Source organism: Pristiophorus japonicus, chromosome 6 (genome assembly GCF_044704955.1).
Source record: "Pristiophorus japonicus isolate sPriJap1 chromosome 6, sPriJap1.hap1, whole genome shotgun sequence".
NCBI lineage: Eukaryota > Metazoa > Chordata > Chondrichthyes > Pristiophoridae > Pristiophorus > Pristiophorus japonicus.
In genome coordinates this window covers 206,661,371-206,678,667 of record NC_091982.1, presented here as the reverse complement: position 1 = coordinate 206,678,667, position 17,297 = coordinate 206,661,371, and the positions used below count along the sequence as shown (strand labels likewise).

Here is a 17,297-nt window from a genome sequence, read left to right as displayed (position 1 = left end):
AGTGCCATTACAGTTGTCAAGAGGAATTGGTTTTGCACCAAATTTCCACATTTTATTTACACTGCTTAATTTGAATGATTGAATAATTAATATTTTTAACTCAAAACATGACTTTGAATTATCAGAAGTAGACTGTAAATTAAGTGATTGATGGATTACAGAAATACACATTTTCTATTTAACCGTGAGCTTTCAAATCTTCTTGACTTTTCCACAACTGTTGGAATCCTACCTTAAAATTCAACATATTGTCGTTCAGGTATATGACGTCAACCTTGAGGATTTCTACAGTCTGCCTTTTGTAACGCACTGGATATGCTGTATTCCTTTTAATTTCAGCGCTCATTCCATTTGCTGTTTGATTAACCCCTTTGGCTGTATTCATGATATAGCCGTAGTCACTTGGGTAGAAACACCAAGGTACATTTTGATTGGAACTGCTCTGCAAAATGAAAAATACAGATTTCATATTAAATAAATAAAAATAAGAATAATGTTGTTCCAGGTAGCACAAAGCAAATATATGAATTTAACCAAATGCATTTAAGTACCTCTTAACTGTATGTGGCGTAATATCTGAAACATTTTGCAGTCGATTTCAGCAGAATTTATTGAACTTTTTGTACCATTACTTTAATGTTAGATCATTGATAATTACTCTCCTAATGAAAAGCAGTGCTTAATTTTACACATCATGAGTTAGTCACTATGAGGGTATGTTGACTGTAAATACGGTCTTTCAGTGAAATTATACACATGATTTTCTGTATCTATTGTTCGCAATTCTTTAAAAAATAAAACCTGTCACTGCGTCAGGCTGCTTTCATCCAGCCATCAAATTAAAAAAGATTTAGATCAACAATCTCATTCACATGAATATTAATCTCAAATCATTTTTGTGGTGTATCTAGCACACAAATCACTGACTCCACACGGTCTGGTATAAGTCTAACTGCTGTGACCTTCGTCCTTTATTGTTCATCTCCAGAGTGCCTCTCAGCTGTGGTGGTCAGCCTTATATAGTGCCTGTTCTAGGTACTTCCAGGTTTCCCACCACAGCGCCCTCTGTGGTGTGGCATAGTGCTTACATTACATTTAAGGTACTGGGACGATACACATTACATAACATCACCTTCCCCCCCACCCCCACCAGGACGTAGGACAACGATACACACATCATTACATAACATCACACTTGTCCAACGGAAGGCAGGTAGGCATGGACAGCGCGTTAGTGTGGTACATATTATCTGGTACATTAACTAGTTATTGACTGGTAACGGATCCTTGATTTCCTTGTTAGCCCTTATCATTAATTGTACTTCACCCATTATTTTACACAAATACAGTGGCCATTCAGCAATAAAAAATTAATTCTTATTATAAGTTCGCCATCTCACATTAACATAGCTCATTTTAGACTCGCTCTGCCTTACAGAAGTCCTTTGTGGGGACCACCTCTTGGTAAGGCCCTTTTAAGACTCCCGGGTGCATTTCCTTTTTAAGGCGCCATCTTTGATGCAGGAGGATTGCACGAGGCTTCTCCTTGGGCGCCGCCATCTTTGATGCTCTGCTGCTCTGAACACGATGCCGCCGCCGTCTTCTTCTCTGCCGCTCCGGATGCCCTCCGCCGTCGCAGCCTCCGCTGCCACCTGACTTGCCACCTCTCCTGCGGCCGTCGTGGCCTCTCCAGCGGCCGCACTTACCGCGTCCCCCGCGGCCTCTGTAGCGGTCTCCCATGCGGCCGCCATGGCCGTCGACTTCCAGCTGCTGCCGCCGCCCGACGCTAACAGCTCCTTGGCGGGGCCCGCCCGACAGCAGCTTCCTCGGCGGGGCTCTTCCGATCCGCCGGCCATCCTGGATCCCTCGCACCCCGCCGGCTCACCCCCACCCACCCTCACTAGGCCCCTCTCTGCAGGGCTGCTTGCCTGTGGGGGCTAAGGCTGCAGGATCTCTGTGTGAGGTCCGGGCCTGGGGCTTGCTCTGCTTGCCTGTGGGGGCTGAGGCTGCAGGATCTCTGTGGCTTGAGGTCTGGGCCTGGGGCTTGCCTGTAGGTGGATTGAGGCTGCAGCTCCAGCTCAGTCGGCGCTGTTCTCTGGGGACCAGGGGCACGGCAGCACCCCGGGGAGCAGCAGCTTGTGGAGTGGTGAAGTCTTCCCAGCTCCCACGGACCATCCCCATCCACCTCCGGCCAAGGAGCGTTGGCCCATCGCCTGCAACGACCCACAAAGGTAAACCGTGCGTCTCGTCCCCGTGGGATACCTGCACCATCGCTCTGTCAAGAACAGGTATTAGTTCCCTGGTGTAGTTACGCAGCTTCGCCGTGACCGGGACCAGCTTGGGTCGTGCAGCTGGGTTAATCCGCAGTTTATCAAAAGTTCTCCGACTCATCAACGATGGACCCAAGCCCGTGTCCACTTCCATACTCACAGGGACTCCGTTGATTTTTATTTCCCTTATCACTGGGGGCGAATCGTCAGTACACGTGTACAGTCCCAACACCTCATCATCTTCTACCTGCTTCTCGCTGAACAGTAGATCATCCCCATCTCCTCAGCCACATGGTGAGTCCGATTTCTTTTACACATATGCTGAAGGTGGCCTTTAACGTGGCAGGTATTGCATGTGTACTCCGCAAACCTGCACCAGTGAGCCCCATGGCTTCCTCCACAACGCCAGCATGGTGCTGCTTGATTGGCCCCCCTCAGCAGACTCTGAGTTCCAGGACCCCGAGATCCGTGCTCTCTGCCCCGGGCAGAGCCACTTTCTGCAGTTTTGTCCGTGGTGGGCGCTATCCTGTGGATAGTGCCTGCCGGGTTCGAGACTGTGTGGATTATTTGCTTGGTGCTGCAAGTCGAGGTCATATGTGCCCGGCTGATGGCGATGGCCTTTTTCAGAGTGACTGTGGGTTCCGTGGCTAACAGCTTGTGAAGGAGACCCTCGTGGCCAATCTCCATATCGAAAACGTCCCGCAAAGCCTCATCAAGGTGTGCGCCAAAATCACACGGCGCCGCGAGTCTCCTGAGGTCCGCAGCATATTTGGTGATATCCTGGTCCTCAGGTCTGCAGTGATGGTAAAATTTGTATCTGGCCGTAAGGATGCTCACCTTCGGTTTCAACTGGTCACGAATGAGTTCAGTCAGCTCCTCGTATGACTTGTCCCTGGCGCTCCCGGGTGCCAACAAATCCCTGATGAGACAGAAAACCTCATCTCCACAACTGGAGAGCAATATCGCCTTACGCTTATCTCTCATTGCATCCATGTTCTCCGTCAGGTCGTTTGCTGTGAAGTAGTACTCGAGCCTTTCCGTGAAGGCCTCCCAATCATTGCCCACGGTAAAATTCTTTAGCGAGCCCAGAGTAGCCATGGTTGCGTGGAGTTCGTCCGCTTCCTAGTCGCCAATGTGGTGTCTCTAGCACACAAATCACTGACTCCACACGGTCTGGTGTAAATCTAACTGCTGTGACCTTCGTCCTTTATTGTTCAGCTCCAGGTGTGGTGGTCAGCCTTATATAGTGCCTGTTCTAGGTACTTCCAGGTTTCCCACCACAGCGCCTCTGTGGTGTGGCATAGTGCTTACATTACATTTAAGGTACTGGGACAATACACACATCATTATATAATATTTTTAATATTTATTAACTTATATTTTATGTATATGTACTCATCAAGGTAAAAAAACAAAGTTAGTACAGGAGAATTATACTTTTCCTTCTTTTCACTCATGACAGCATCAGGCAATCCCACATTAGTTAAAAGAAAGAAAGCCTTGCATTTATATAGCACCTTTCATGACCTCAGGATGTCCCAAAGCACTTTACAGCCAATTAAGTACTTTTATTTGAAATATTATCACTGTTGTAATGTAGGAAATTAGTAATAGCTCTGTTGCATATTGATCTCAACAAATCATCAATACCACAAAAGATATATTTTACATGTATACTAGCACTAGAGGCCAGACTAGACTTGAAAATCTAGAAATGCGATTGCATCCGAGAGCAGGCATGCAGGGGATGGGCCACGCACTACACATGCCTGCTTACGTGGACAGCACAATAAGTTCGTGCTGGAACCTCCTTAAAATGATTCAAGCTATTTCAGGGCAGTAGGGGTGGGGGGCGGGGTGGGGAGGAGTCATAAATCAGGCATCTCTGATGTCACTCAGAAGCAGCCAGCACCCCTTTAATGGGAGTTGCACTCTGGCTGCAGGCAGCAGGGAAAATGTCCAGATGCAAAAAGGTGGCTGGAAACGGTCCAAACATCGCACTCAGTTTTTCCAATATTGCCTTGGCGCCCCAAGTGTGGGTAGTGGGCAGGAAGAAAGAGATCCTGTGCCCCTCATAGGGTAGAAAGTTCTTCAGGCAACACCTAAGCCACCAGTGGGAGGAGGTCGCAGAGGGGATCAATGCCAGGAGCTCAGTTTCCAGAGTGTTTCTGTAAAATGTTTCATGACATCACCAGAGTTGTCAAGGTAAGAATACTATTCTCTTACTCTCTGCTCACACCTCCACCACCTCACTACTCAAGAATATTCCCCTCTCCTACTTGCCTTCACTCTGCTACATTCACAGCACCACACTTCACTCCACCTCCTTTTCCTCACACTCACACACTCACCAGTATTGCAACCATCATTTCCCCACACCTTAAATACCAACTATTCCACCACGACAGGCACATTCTCTAAACACCTAAAGACTGTCACTAACAGATGCCCTTCTTTCTTACATGAGAAGGTTACGCACAATTCTAGACAGCTGCTGAAGGGTCCTTCCTGCCTGTTAGTGCCACGCGTTGCTGGGCGAGATTATCACTTGCTGAGACCGGCACTGGGGCATACTAATATCAGAAAAGGATCTTCCAAGAAACCGAGGACCTCAATTTGAAGATTTTATTAATTCTTATAGTTCTGGTTTGCACCTTGGATGCCTATGGAGCAGCACAATCCAAAGTGGTGCGTGGGGATCCCACCTGCTATATTAGTTGCTTAGGCACCCATTGTGCACCTGAAAAATGGGTGCAAACCATCGAATTTCTAGGCTGCAATCTTCCAAAGGCCAATCTTTGACTGGCATTATAAAATTCAGTACTCTGAAACATTTCCAGATTCAAAAATGCCTTTCCCAGGGATGGATTTCATTCTCGAACCAATTTGGGAGCAGATTACTTGCTGAATTTGCAACTGTATCCCACAATTTCATATGCTGGATCCACTCATGCTGCCCAGAGCTGCTGCTTCATACCACCAGCCACATCACCTCATGTCTCTCGCTATCGATTATGCTTGCCAAATAACATTTAATTAAAATTGTTAAATGTACACACACTTGGGTCTGGCATAGTAGCATTTGGTCTGCATTTGTATGCAATGTGGCCCATAGAGCTGCTCCATTTAGAGCCCAGGATATAAACAGAGCGGTTCTACTCAATCAGCCAGACTCAATATAAGTACAACATAAACTCAGCCGACACAGGCCTTGATTTCCTTTAAGAATATATTGGACTCCTTAACTTAATGTTCCAAGCATAGCTCAACCAAGATAACAGTTCACAGACTGGCACGTTAGATTTTCTTGATTGATGCTCCAGCTGGTTGAGAAGTTGGTTAAAACAAAAGAAGCAGAAAGTACTTGAGAAAGATGTACTGTCAAACTGAAGGAGGTTTTGAGTGGACACCTGCAGAGGTCACTGCTTGGACCTTTGTGACCTGAACTTGAATTTCTCCCCTCTGTTGGCTGCCAGAGTAATCTTACTACCAATTTGAACCTTAACACCTTCTGATGGTTTCCACACTGAACCTCACTTCCTGGAGGGTCTTCTGCACTGACAAACCATTATAATGTGGGGTGGCTTCCTACCTCATACAGGTCCTATGCCAATGACCCTCTTTGCCCATGTTCTATGTAACCTAAGGTTTCCCCATGTCCACTGTGCGCACAATTCTGTTGCTACACTGGCCTCCTACTCCCACTTTTTTCTCTCCTGTTTCCTTGCCTTCCTCTTCACCCACAGTCCCCTAACCTAACAGAATCCGACAGTTTTACTCATCTACCCATGGGAAAATCTCTGCCCTAACTTGCATACAAGTTCATTCGCAAACCTCCAGTTACCCATCTCTGCCCTCCAATCACCATGACACCTCAGCCACCACTCACTTGCTTAACTAATCTCTTGCTTCTATCTTTGGTACTCTCATTCCCACCAAATCACTCAGCATCTCCCACACCTTCCGTTCCCCATACAGTCCCACCTTAATGCCCTCAAGTCTGACGGTTGCAAACCTGAGTAAATATGGCATACAACTGGTCTTGTAATTCACCACCAGATCTAGTTTGACCACGGGGTCACCAGCTCCACCTTTCCACCATTGCTCTGGACTCAACATCCACCATAATGCTATTGTTTGTCTAACATCACGTCATGTAAGAGTCACAATTTATTTAAACTGAACATTGGGAAGATCGAAACAATCATTATTGGCCTTTGCAATTAACTCCATTTCCTTGTCCCTGACTTCATGCCTTTCCAAAGCAATTCACGCAGATTTAACCAGACAATTCAAAAGCTTGGCACCTGTTTAAACCGGAGCAGAGCTTCAATCCATCACAAACACCACTTAAGAACATAAGAAATAGGAGCAGCAGTAGACCATTTGGCCCCTCAAGCCCACTTAATAAAATCATGGCTGATCTGATCATGGACTCAGCTCCACTTCCCTTTTATTCCCTTATCGCTCAAAAATCTGTCAATCTCCGCCTTAAATATATTCAATGACCCAGTTTCCACAGCTCTCTGGGGCAGAGAATTCCAAAGGTTTACAACCCTCAGAGAAGAAACGCACCTCATCTCAGTTTTAAATGGGCGGCCCCTTATTCTGAGACTATGCCCCCTAGTTTTAGTTCTTCTATGAGTGGAAATATTCTCTCTGCATTCACCTTGTTGAGCCCCCTAATTACCTTATAAGTTTCAATAAGATCACCTTTCATTGTTCTGAACTTCAGTGAGATTAGGCCCAACCTACTCAACCTATTTTCATAAGTCAACTCCCTCATCTCCAGAATTAACCTAGTGAACCTTCTCTGAACAGTCTCCAATGCAAGTATGTCATTCCTTAAATACAGAGACCAAAACTGTACATAGTACCTAGGTGTGGCATCACCAATACCCTGTAAAGTTGTAGCAAGACTTCTCTGCTTTTATACTCTATCCCCCTTACAATAAAGGCCAACATTCTATTTGCCTTTCTGATCACTTGCTGTACCTGCATACTAACTATTTGTGTTTCATGCACGAAGACCCCCAGATCTCTCTGTACTGCAGCACTTTGCAATTTTTCTCCATTTAAATTATAATTTGCTTTTCTATTTTTTCTGTCAAAGTGGATAACCTCACATTTTCCCACATTATACTCCATCTGCCAAATTTTTGCCCACTCACTTAGCCTGCCTATATCCCTTTGCATATTTTTTGTGTCCTCACAATTTGCTTTCCCACCCATCTTTGTATCATCAGCAAACTTGGCTACATTACACTCGGTCCCTTCATCTAAGTCATTAATATAGATTGTAAATAGTTGAGGCCCCAGCATCAATCCCTGCGGCACCACACTATTAATGTTTGCCAACCGGAAAATGACCCGTTTATCCCGACTCTCTGTTTTCTATTAGTTAGCCAATCAACTATCCATGCTAATATGTTACCTCCAACCCCATGAACTTTTATCTTGTGCAGTAGCCTTTTATGTGGCACCTTATCGAATGCCTTCTGGAAATCCAAATACACCACATCCACTGGTTCCCCCTTATCCACCTTGCTCATTACATCCTCAAAGAACTCCAGCAAATTTGTCAAACATGATTTCCCTTTCATAAAACCATACTGACTCAGCTTGATTGAATTATGCTTTTCCAAATGTCCTACTACTGCTTCCTCAATAATGGACTCCAAATGACAGATGTTAGGCTAACTGGTCTATAGTTTCCTGCTTTCTGTCTGCCTTCTTTTTTAAATAGGGGCATCACATTTGCGGTTTTCCAATCTGCTGGGACCTCCCCAGAATCCAGTGAATTTTGGGAGATTACAACCAATGCATCCACTATCTCTGCAGCCACTTCTTTTAAGATCCTAGGATGTAAGCCATTGGGTCCAGGGGACTTGGCCACCTTTAGTCCCATTATTTTACTATGTACTACTTCTTTAATGACTGTGATTGTATTAAATTCCTCCCTTCCTATAGCCCCTTGATTATCTACTATTGGGATGTTTTTAGTGTCTTCTACGGTGAAGACCGATACAAAGTATTTGTTCAAAGTCTCTGCCATTTCCCTGTTCCCCATTATTAATTCCCCAGTCTCATCCTCTAAGGGACCAACATTTACCTTAGCCACCTTTTTCCTCTTTATGTACCTCTTACTAGCTGTTTTTATATTTTGTGCTAGTTTACTTTCATAATCTATCTTCCCTCTCTTTATTATTGTTTTGCTGGCTTTTAAAAGTTTCCTAATCCTGTGGGATCCCACTTGTCTTGGCCATTTTTTATGCCCTTGTTTTGAATTTGATACCATCCCTTATTTCCTTAGTTAGCCACAGATGATTATCCCTTCTCTTCCAATCTTTCCTTTTCATTGGGAAATATTTTTGTTGAGAGTTATGAAATATCTCCTTCAATGTCTGCCACTGCTCATCAACCATCCCATACTTTAATCTATTTTCCCAGTCTACTTTAGCCTTATTTCTACCTTCACAACATTTCTGCTAGTACCCTTATTCACACTTTTATCACCTCTAGATTCAATTACTCTAATTGCCCTCTTTCCAATCTCCCAACCCTTCATCAACTCTAACTTGTACAAAACATAGCAGCCTGTAACCTGTTTGGTAAAGTTTCATTCACCAAATGCTTCCATTCATCATTAGCTCCCTGTTCCTCAATGTATTATCTTCAAAATCCTTGCCCTTACCCTCAAACCACCCCACCGCTTCACTCTGTCCTATATCTGCAACCAATTCCTTCCTTGTATTTCCTCACACTTCCTTAGGTCCTCTGACTTTGACCTTCTGTGCAGACGTCCATTCGCTCTCTCATCCTCTTTGTCCTACCATTGATGGCAAAGCCTTCAGCAACCTTGGCCTTCTCTGGAAATTACTCCCTAAGCCCCCAAAACCCCTCTGCCCCTTCACCTTTAAAAAACGACTGAAAACCCATCTTTTTGACTAAGCTTTCTCTCCCCCTTTCTCATTTCTCCCTCCATGGCTCGACATCCGTTCTTTTATCTAGCTCTAATGTGAAGCACCTTAGGACATATTGTAAATTATCGATGTATATAAATGCAACTAGTTGTTGGATATCAAGACGAAATGTAAAGGCATCTAATTTGCGGATGCCATTAAAATAGAAAGATCAGTACAGACAAGGGCTTGGGATTTCCTCTCTTCTTTTGCTGGAGAAGAAACAAAAGTGGGGTGGGAAGCTGTACAAATCAGCACAGGATCACGCAGTTGTAGAGAATGCCCAGAATGCACCGCTGAAACCTTCATCGCTTTGTTCCGCAGCCACCAACTCAGAGGCACAGAGATACAAATGATGTCCCTACATCCTTCTGATGTTACTCACAGTGACTTCCACACCCCACCATTTTGGGCATCAAGCAGAGTGCTTGCCTGTATAAAACAGGCACTCATTGTTTTTGAATGTAGCGAATGGTAAATATCTGTACCAAGGTTTGAAACTGTGCTATTAATTGTGAGTACCTCTATTGTTGATAAATAATCTTAATTTCACTATTACTCAGGCCACTTCAGATTAAACCACTGCTGTCAAGGTCTTTGCAATTCTCTGTCACTGATGCGCTCCGCAACAGGTCTCACCAGGGTGTCAATTGATATCTCCTCAAGGGAGGGATCAAGGGTTGAATGAAACATTGCCCCCCCTTCATAGTTTTCTGTCCATGCAGATTATGAGCATTCTTCTACTAAGGTGGTAAAGCAAGTGAACTGTGCAGGGGAACAGCCATGGACAGTGATAGGCATGCTGATATTGCAGTGACAAAAATCCTTTGGCCATTTCAATCAGTGACCAGTGGTATTCTCTTTGCACCTGCAGTTTGTGGCTATTTCAGTGAGACTATTGGCATACATGCCCCTGTGTGGAGGAAAGTGCCAACATTTCACTGGGAATGGTGAAGACTCCGCTTTCAAGTGCTCTGTACAAATGTGCCAGCTGTATTGCATTCAACGATGCCCAGCTGTATCCTTGCAAAACTTACCAAACCTATCTTCATCAGGTCATTACATTTCTTACAGTGCTAAGCAAAATTCTGCGATTTTCTTCCTCCTGCTGATGATCTTTACCATTTGGTTCCTTTGCCCACTGATGCTCTTCTGCCCGCAAACATTTAAATGGTATCTCCAACCATGAATTCTTGCTCCTTTCTGTGATCCTGGGCAATGTCTGGCTAATCTCCAATGGCAGTCCGTAAATCAATACTCAAATTAGTTGATGCCAGAAAACATCTCTGGATCAGCAGTGCACATTTTTGGCAGAGGCAGTGGCTGTGCACTTAAGATTTGGCAGCACACTGGCTTTGCAGAAAGCCCAGGCCACATAATGTAGAAAAATCCAGAAGGATTTAGATCAGCTGTGTAAATGGACCAAGACAGCAATGAACTTGCATATAACTGAAGTAAGTAGCGTACGAGTGCAATTTCCAATTGGCAGAAGCCATGTACGGTGGGCTATGTTGCTGCCCATGCGCCGCACAGCAGTCCTGATGGAAATTTCCAGGTCTGGAATTCCTTAGCCAATCACGGTGAGCTCCCACTCTTGTATCTGCCTATGTCTGGGAGCTTTCAGAGTGGGGAACAGGATTCCCAACACTGCTTCTGCTAGTTAAAAGGCCGCAATGATCATATGAAGATGAACAGCTCTTAAAGGTAATTGCTAAATATAGAGGGTTAAAATAATGTTTTGAGGGCATAACCATCAGAGGAAAAAAATGGAGAGAAAAACCAAGGGAACAATTTAATGCTTTGAGGGACAAGAAATCAGTGTACGTCAATGAATCGTCTATGCCGATTTTGTCAATGGCATATTGTTATCTTAAAAGTGAAAAACATTCTGATGCAACTTAACTACTTATGATGGTAAGTACTGCAGGGAATCAAATACAGCCAGGGAGGGCGCTGAGCATCTCGAGTCTCATCGGCTGGATGGGTTGGAGAGGAATTTTACCAGATTTTTTTTCCCCAATTGACCTGGGTTTTTATCTGGGTTTTGCCTCTCCCAGGAGATCACATGGCTCTGGTTGGGGTGGAGTGTAGAATGTTTCAGTGTAAGGGGTGTCGCAGTTATGTGGGGTGGACTGGTTGGGCTGGGTGCTCTACCTTTCTGTTCATTGTTCATAGGTTTATATGTAACCTTAGACTGCCCTAAGTGGAGGAAGTGCATCCGGGAGGACGCTAAGCATCTCAAGTCTCATCACCGAGACCATGCAGAAATCAAGCACAGGCAGCGGAAAGAGCTTGCGGCAAACCTGTCCCACCCACCCTTTCTCTCAATGACTATGTGTCCCACCTGTGACAGGAACTGTGGTTCTCGTATTGGAATGTTCAGCTACCTAAGGACTCGTTTTAAGAGTGGAAGCAAGTCTTCCTCAATTCTGAGGGACTGCCTATTATGATGATATGTAACCTTCAGGGCTGCTGACCAAGGGCCGTGCGGCTCTTTGTCAGCCGGCGCGGACACGCTGGGTTGAAATGGTCTCCTTCTGTGCTGTAAATTTCTATGTTTCTATATTAATTTACTCACACTCATGCTACAGTAGGATGCATATTTGAAACTTACAGCATCTGTACACCACTTCTCTGCCTGCAGGACAAGTTGGGTCACAATAGGAAGGAGCAGACTTGCACAAGAGGATAGACTGTAATTTCAATTCCTTAAATTCCTTCAAAGAGGCCATGAAGGACATCATTGTTGATGAGAACATTAAGGGAATGGGAAAGAATGAAGATTTCACAAGTTGTAGGCTTGTACCATGTTGTTCATGTTCTCTTTCCCCTTCTTACTCCCTCACTCATTCATGGGATATGCTCAAGCAAAGCCATCACACACAGTATGTTTTATACACAGTGTTTGAACGGGCTTCATGTGTACTGGGGGTAGATGATAAGACAGCATCTCACTAAGTGTTTCCACTCGCGAAGTACTTGCAAATAGGATAGAAAAGTTGTGCACTATATGTCACCAAGGGAAACAAGCTGGACAATGAACACTAAAGTCACATACAAATAATTTTGAATTAGAGTTTTTAACCTAATGATGCAGAATAAGGTAGCAGCTTAGTACAGGTTATCCATACAGAGTTTTTAAATGCACAGAACAATGTCAATTATGTTATTTTGGGGCCATTCGGCCAGGAGGTTCGTTGAAAGGATAGTTCAGGCACATTGTTGAAGGCCACTTTGATGAGTGTGTGGCACACTAGTCTTCCTAAGGCAACAACCTCTTCGTCTATGGCTACATCCTGCAGAGCCCTTGGTTGTAGAATAGTTTCCTCCTGCTTCCACACAATTAGGCCTCTAAAAAATTAGGCTATAATTTTCACAATCCAACTTACACCACAATTCCGCCCAAAATTATGCCGATCTTGTCAATGGAACTAATGCTGAAATTTCCTAAGAACCTCAACAGCATACAGGGGACTGTAAAAGCCAGTATGAAACAAGTGGAAATTAGAGTAAACAATCAGGGCCCAAAGAGGGAGAGGAAAATAAACAAGCTTTATGCTTTAAGTCCCTCACTGCCTTTGGTCCCTGCCACAAACTCTGTTCCTTGGCTATCATTTCTATCCCTCTCCCTGGCAGCAGTCTGAAGCTGAGCCAAACCATTTACAACCTTGGTGTTGTGTTTGCCCCGAGATGAGCTTCCGACCACATGTCTGCTCCATCACCAAAACTGACTACTTCCACCTCCATAACATCACCCAACTTCGACCCTGCCTCAGTTCATCTCATGAAATCCTCATCCATGCCTTTGTTACATCTAGACTTGACTATTCCAATGCTCTCTTGGCCAGCCTCCCATCTTCTACCCTGCATAAACTTGTGCTCATCCAAAACTCTGCTGCCCGTATCCAAATTTGCACCAAGTCCTGTCCACCCATCACCCCTGTGGTTGCGGACCTACACTGGTAATGCCTCGATTTAAAAATTCTCATCCTTGTCTTCAAGTCCTTCCATGGTCTCATCCCTCCCTACCTCTGTAACTTCCTCCAGCCCTACAAGCCCTTAAGATCTCCACGCTCCTCTAAATCTGGCATCTTGCACATCCCTGATTTTAATTGCTCCACCATTGGCATTGTGCTTTCAGTTGCCTTGGGCCTAAGCTCTAGAATTCCCTTCCTAAACCTCTCCTTCTCGTTACCTCTCTCTCATCCCCTAAGTTGCTCCTTAAAACTTACCTCTTTGACCAAGTGTCCTGGCATTCCCTTCTGTGGCTCTGTGTCAAATTTTGATTGATAATATTCATGTGAAGCACCTTGGGATGTTTTGCTACATTAAACGCACTAAATAAATGCACATTTTTGTTATTTATCTTATTGATGTCATGAAAGTTAAAGTTTGGAGCCATCAAGCCATTATGTACGCACATTAATGCAATTGTGGAGGGTTTTCTCTCTTTAATGCAATAAATTCTGATATAAAAAAGCATTCAACGATGTATAAAATACAGTTTAGGTCCTAGTAAGGAGAAATTTTTTAAAAATCACCAAAATCATTGTAAAACACCAGAAATATTAACTTTGGTTCCTTCTGTGCTTACATTTTTGTACTGAAATGTATGCCCAATCTGAACTAGCATCAATGGAGGAAACTCATGTCCTCTAGACTTGTGCAAGAGAGCGGGGCTATGTTAATGAGCTAAACTGAAATAGAATCATAGAATTGTACAGCACAGAAGGCAGCTATTCGGCCCATCGTGCCTGTGTTGGCTTTTTGAAAAAGCTATCCAATTAAAACCCATCTGGTTCACTAAAGTCCTTCAAGGAAGAAAATCTGCTGTCTATAAGTGGTCTCACCTATATGTGACTCCAGACTCACGGCAATGTGGTTGACTCTTAACTGGCTTTTGAAATGGCCGAGCAAGCCACTCTGTTGTACCAAACTGTTATGAAATCAATAATAAGAATTACACCAGACGGACCACTTGGCATCGACCTAGGCACTGGCATCGAACACAATAAAGGCACATCCAGCCCAGTAGACCTAGCAAGGTCCTCCTCACTAATATCCACAGACCCGTGCCAAAATTGCGAGAGCTGTCCTACAAATTAGTCAAGCAACAACCTGACATAGTTATACTCACAGAATCATACCTTTCAACTAACATCCCAGACTCCTCCATCACCATCCCTGGGTATGTCCTATTCCACCGGCAGGACAGACCCACCAGAGGTGATGGCACAGTGGTACACAGTCGGAAGGGAGTGGACCTGGAAGGCCTCAACATTGACTCTGAACCCAATGAAGTCTCATGGCATCAGTTCAAACATGGGCAAGGAAATCTCCTGCTGATTATTATCTACTCAGCTGATGAATTAGTACTCTTCTATGTTGAACACCACTTGGAAGAAGAACTGAGGGTAGCAAGGGCACAGAATGTATTCTGGGTGGGGGACTTCAATGCCCATAACTAAGAGTAGCTCAGTAGCATGACTACTAACCAAACTGGCCAAGTCCTGAAGGACATAGCTGCCAGACTGGGCCCGTGGCAAGTGATGAGAGAAGCAACACGAAGGAAAACCCTACTTGACCTCATCCTCACCAATCTATCTGTGGCAGATGCATCTGTCCATGACAGTATTGCTAGCAGTGGCTACCGCACAGTCATTGTGGAGACGAAGTCTCGTTTTCACACTGAGGACACCCTCTATCATGTTGTGTGGCACTAACACTGTACTAAATGGGATAGATTCGGAACACATCTAGCAGCTCAAAACAGGGCATCCATGAGGTGCTGTGGGCCATCCGCAGCAGAAGAATTGTATTCCACCATAATCTGTAACCTCATGGTCCAGCATATTCCTCACTCTACCATTATTATCAAGCCTACAGACTAACCCTTGTTCAATGATAAATATAGAAGAGCATGCCAAGAGCAGCACCAAGCGTACCTAAAAATGAAATGCCAATCTGGGGAAGTTGTAACACAGGACTACATGCATATTAAACAATGGAGACAGCATGCTATAGACAGGGCTAAGTGATCCCACAACCAACGGATTAGATCAAAGCTCTGCAGTCCTGCCACATCCAGTCATGAATGGGGTAGGCCAATTAAACAAATATTGAAAGGAGGTGGCTCCATGAACATCACCATCCTCAATGAAGGTGGAGCCCAGCATGTGATTGCCAAAGACAAGGCTGAAGCGTTTGCAACCATCTTCTGCCAGAAGTACCTAGTGAATGATTCAGCTCGGTTTCCTCCTGAGGTCCTCACCATCACAGAAGCCAGTCTTGAACCAATTCGATTCACTTTAGAAACAGCTGAGCGCACTGGATATAGCAAAGGCTATGGGCCCCGACAACATCTTGGCTGTCATACTGAAGACTTGTGCTCAAGAATTAGTTGCACCTGCAGCCAAGCTATTCCAGTACAACTATAGACTGGCATCTACCCGACAATATGGAAAACTGCCCACGTATGTTATGTCCACAAAACAGGACCAATGCAATTTGGTCATTTACCGCTGCATCAGTCTACTCCCAACCATCAGCAAAGCAGAACTTACAGCAGCTCCCGAGGCAGCTCCCCTGCAAACAGCTCCTCAGCCATCAAACCCCCTCCCCGCTCCCGCCCGCCGCCTCCCACTGACTAAACTTCCCCAAGCCCCAGCCCTAGCCCTAATAGACCCCAATAGGGGGTGTTAAAGACCTAAATTTCCATCCTAACCCCAACTCTGCAAATCCCAAAAGTTCGGGCCTTAGGCCTCCCGCCACACTGCACATCGGCGTCTCCCGGCTGGTCCTCCTGCGGCGACTCGGCGTGACCTGAACCTCCCGACTAGACCTTCTGCGGCAACTCGGTGTGACTTGGGCCTACCGGCTGGACCTTCTGAAGCGGCTGGACGACTCGACGTGACCTGGACCTCTCGGTTGGATCTCCTGCGGCGATCGGGCAGTTGGACCTGCTATTGGGCCTCCACCTCCTCCCCCCCACGAATTGGACCTCTTCTTTCCCACTGATGGCCTGGTCTCCTCTTCTCCTCTAGCACGTGGTGAGTACAAAGGCTGACCCCCCTGCCCCCCCCCATTCTGAACCCCAATGCACCACTGGCCCTCCCCAATGCCTGCCCTCAACCAAACCTTGGAGCATCTACCACCAAGGGCGCTACCTATCACCGAGCCTGTGGCCAACACCTCACCGTAGGCAATTAGGCCCATATAGCAGTGCCAGGTCTCCAGTCGTCCTGAACCCCCTTGCCACTGGACCAAGACCTCGCTCAGCTAAGCCCGTGTGGTAGCTGGCATGCAACAATCACCCCACGTTAAAAGAAATCACGCACAGGCATCTTCCACTCCTCTAACATTAAGTTCGGGACCTGGAACGTCAGGACCCTCATGGACAACCCCAACAGCGACAGACCGGAATGCCGCACTGCCATAGTTGCCCGGGAACTTAGATGCTTTGATATCGACATCGCAGCCCTAAGCGAGACCCGGTGGGCAGGGGAAGGCCAGCTCAAAGAACAAGGTGGAGGTTACACCTTCTTCTGGAAATGGAAACCAGAGGAAGAATGCCACCTCCACGGAGTCAGCTTCGCCATCAAAAACGAGCTGGTCGACCGCCTCAAAGACACGCCCTGTGGGGCTAACGGATGCCTCATGACGCTTCGACTCACCCTAACCCGGAACCACTGCGCCACAGACATCAGTGCTTACGCCCCAACACTCGATGCAACAGATGAGGCCAAAGAGGGTTTTTACTCAAACCTCGAAAAATCCCTGACCTGTGTCCTCGCGGGCGACAAACTGATCCTCCTCGGCGACTTCAACGCCAGGGTTGGCAGGGACACAGACCTCTGGGGAGGCGTGATCGGCACAGAGAGGGTAGGGAAAGCCAACTCCAGTGGTACCCTACTCCTGACAAAATGTCTAGAGCATGAACTTGTCATCACCATCCGCCAGAGAGACACATACAAGGCATCGTGGCAACACCCTCTCTCCAAACACTGGCACCTGCTCGACTATGTCATCGTCCGAGCCAGTGATTGCAGGGATATGCGCATCACCC

The 17,297-nt window shown here is 45.7% G+C and overlaps 1 protein-coding gene across 1 annotated transcript in view; it reads right to left on the bottom strand.

Moving 5' to 3' along the window:
- The window catches only part of si (sucrase-isomaltase), a 220,702-nt gene that overhangs the window by 76,784 nt on the left and 126,621 nt on the right, over positions 1 to 17,297 (bottom strand). The window contains exon 26 of the mRNA XM_070882329.1: positions 233 to 442. Within this exon, the coding sequence (XP_070738430.1) occupies positions 233 to 442 (210 nt within the window). The remainder of the gene's footprint in view (positions 1 to 232; positions 443 to 17,297) is intronic.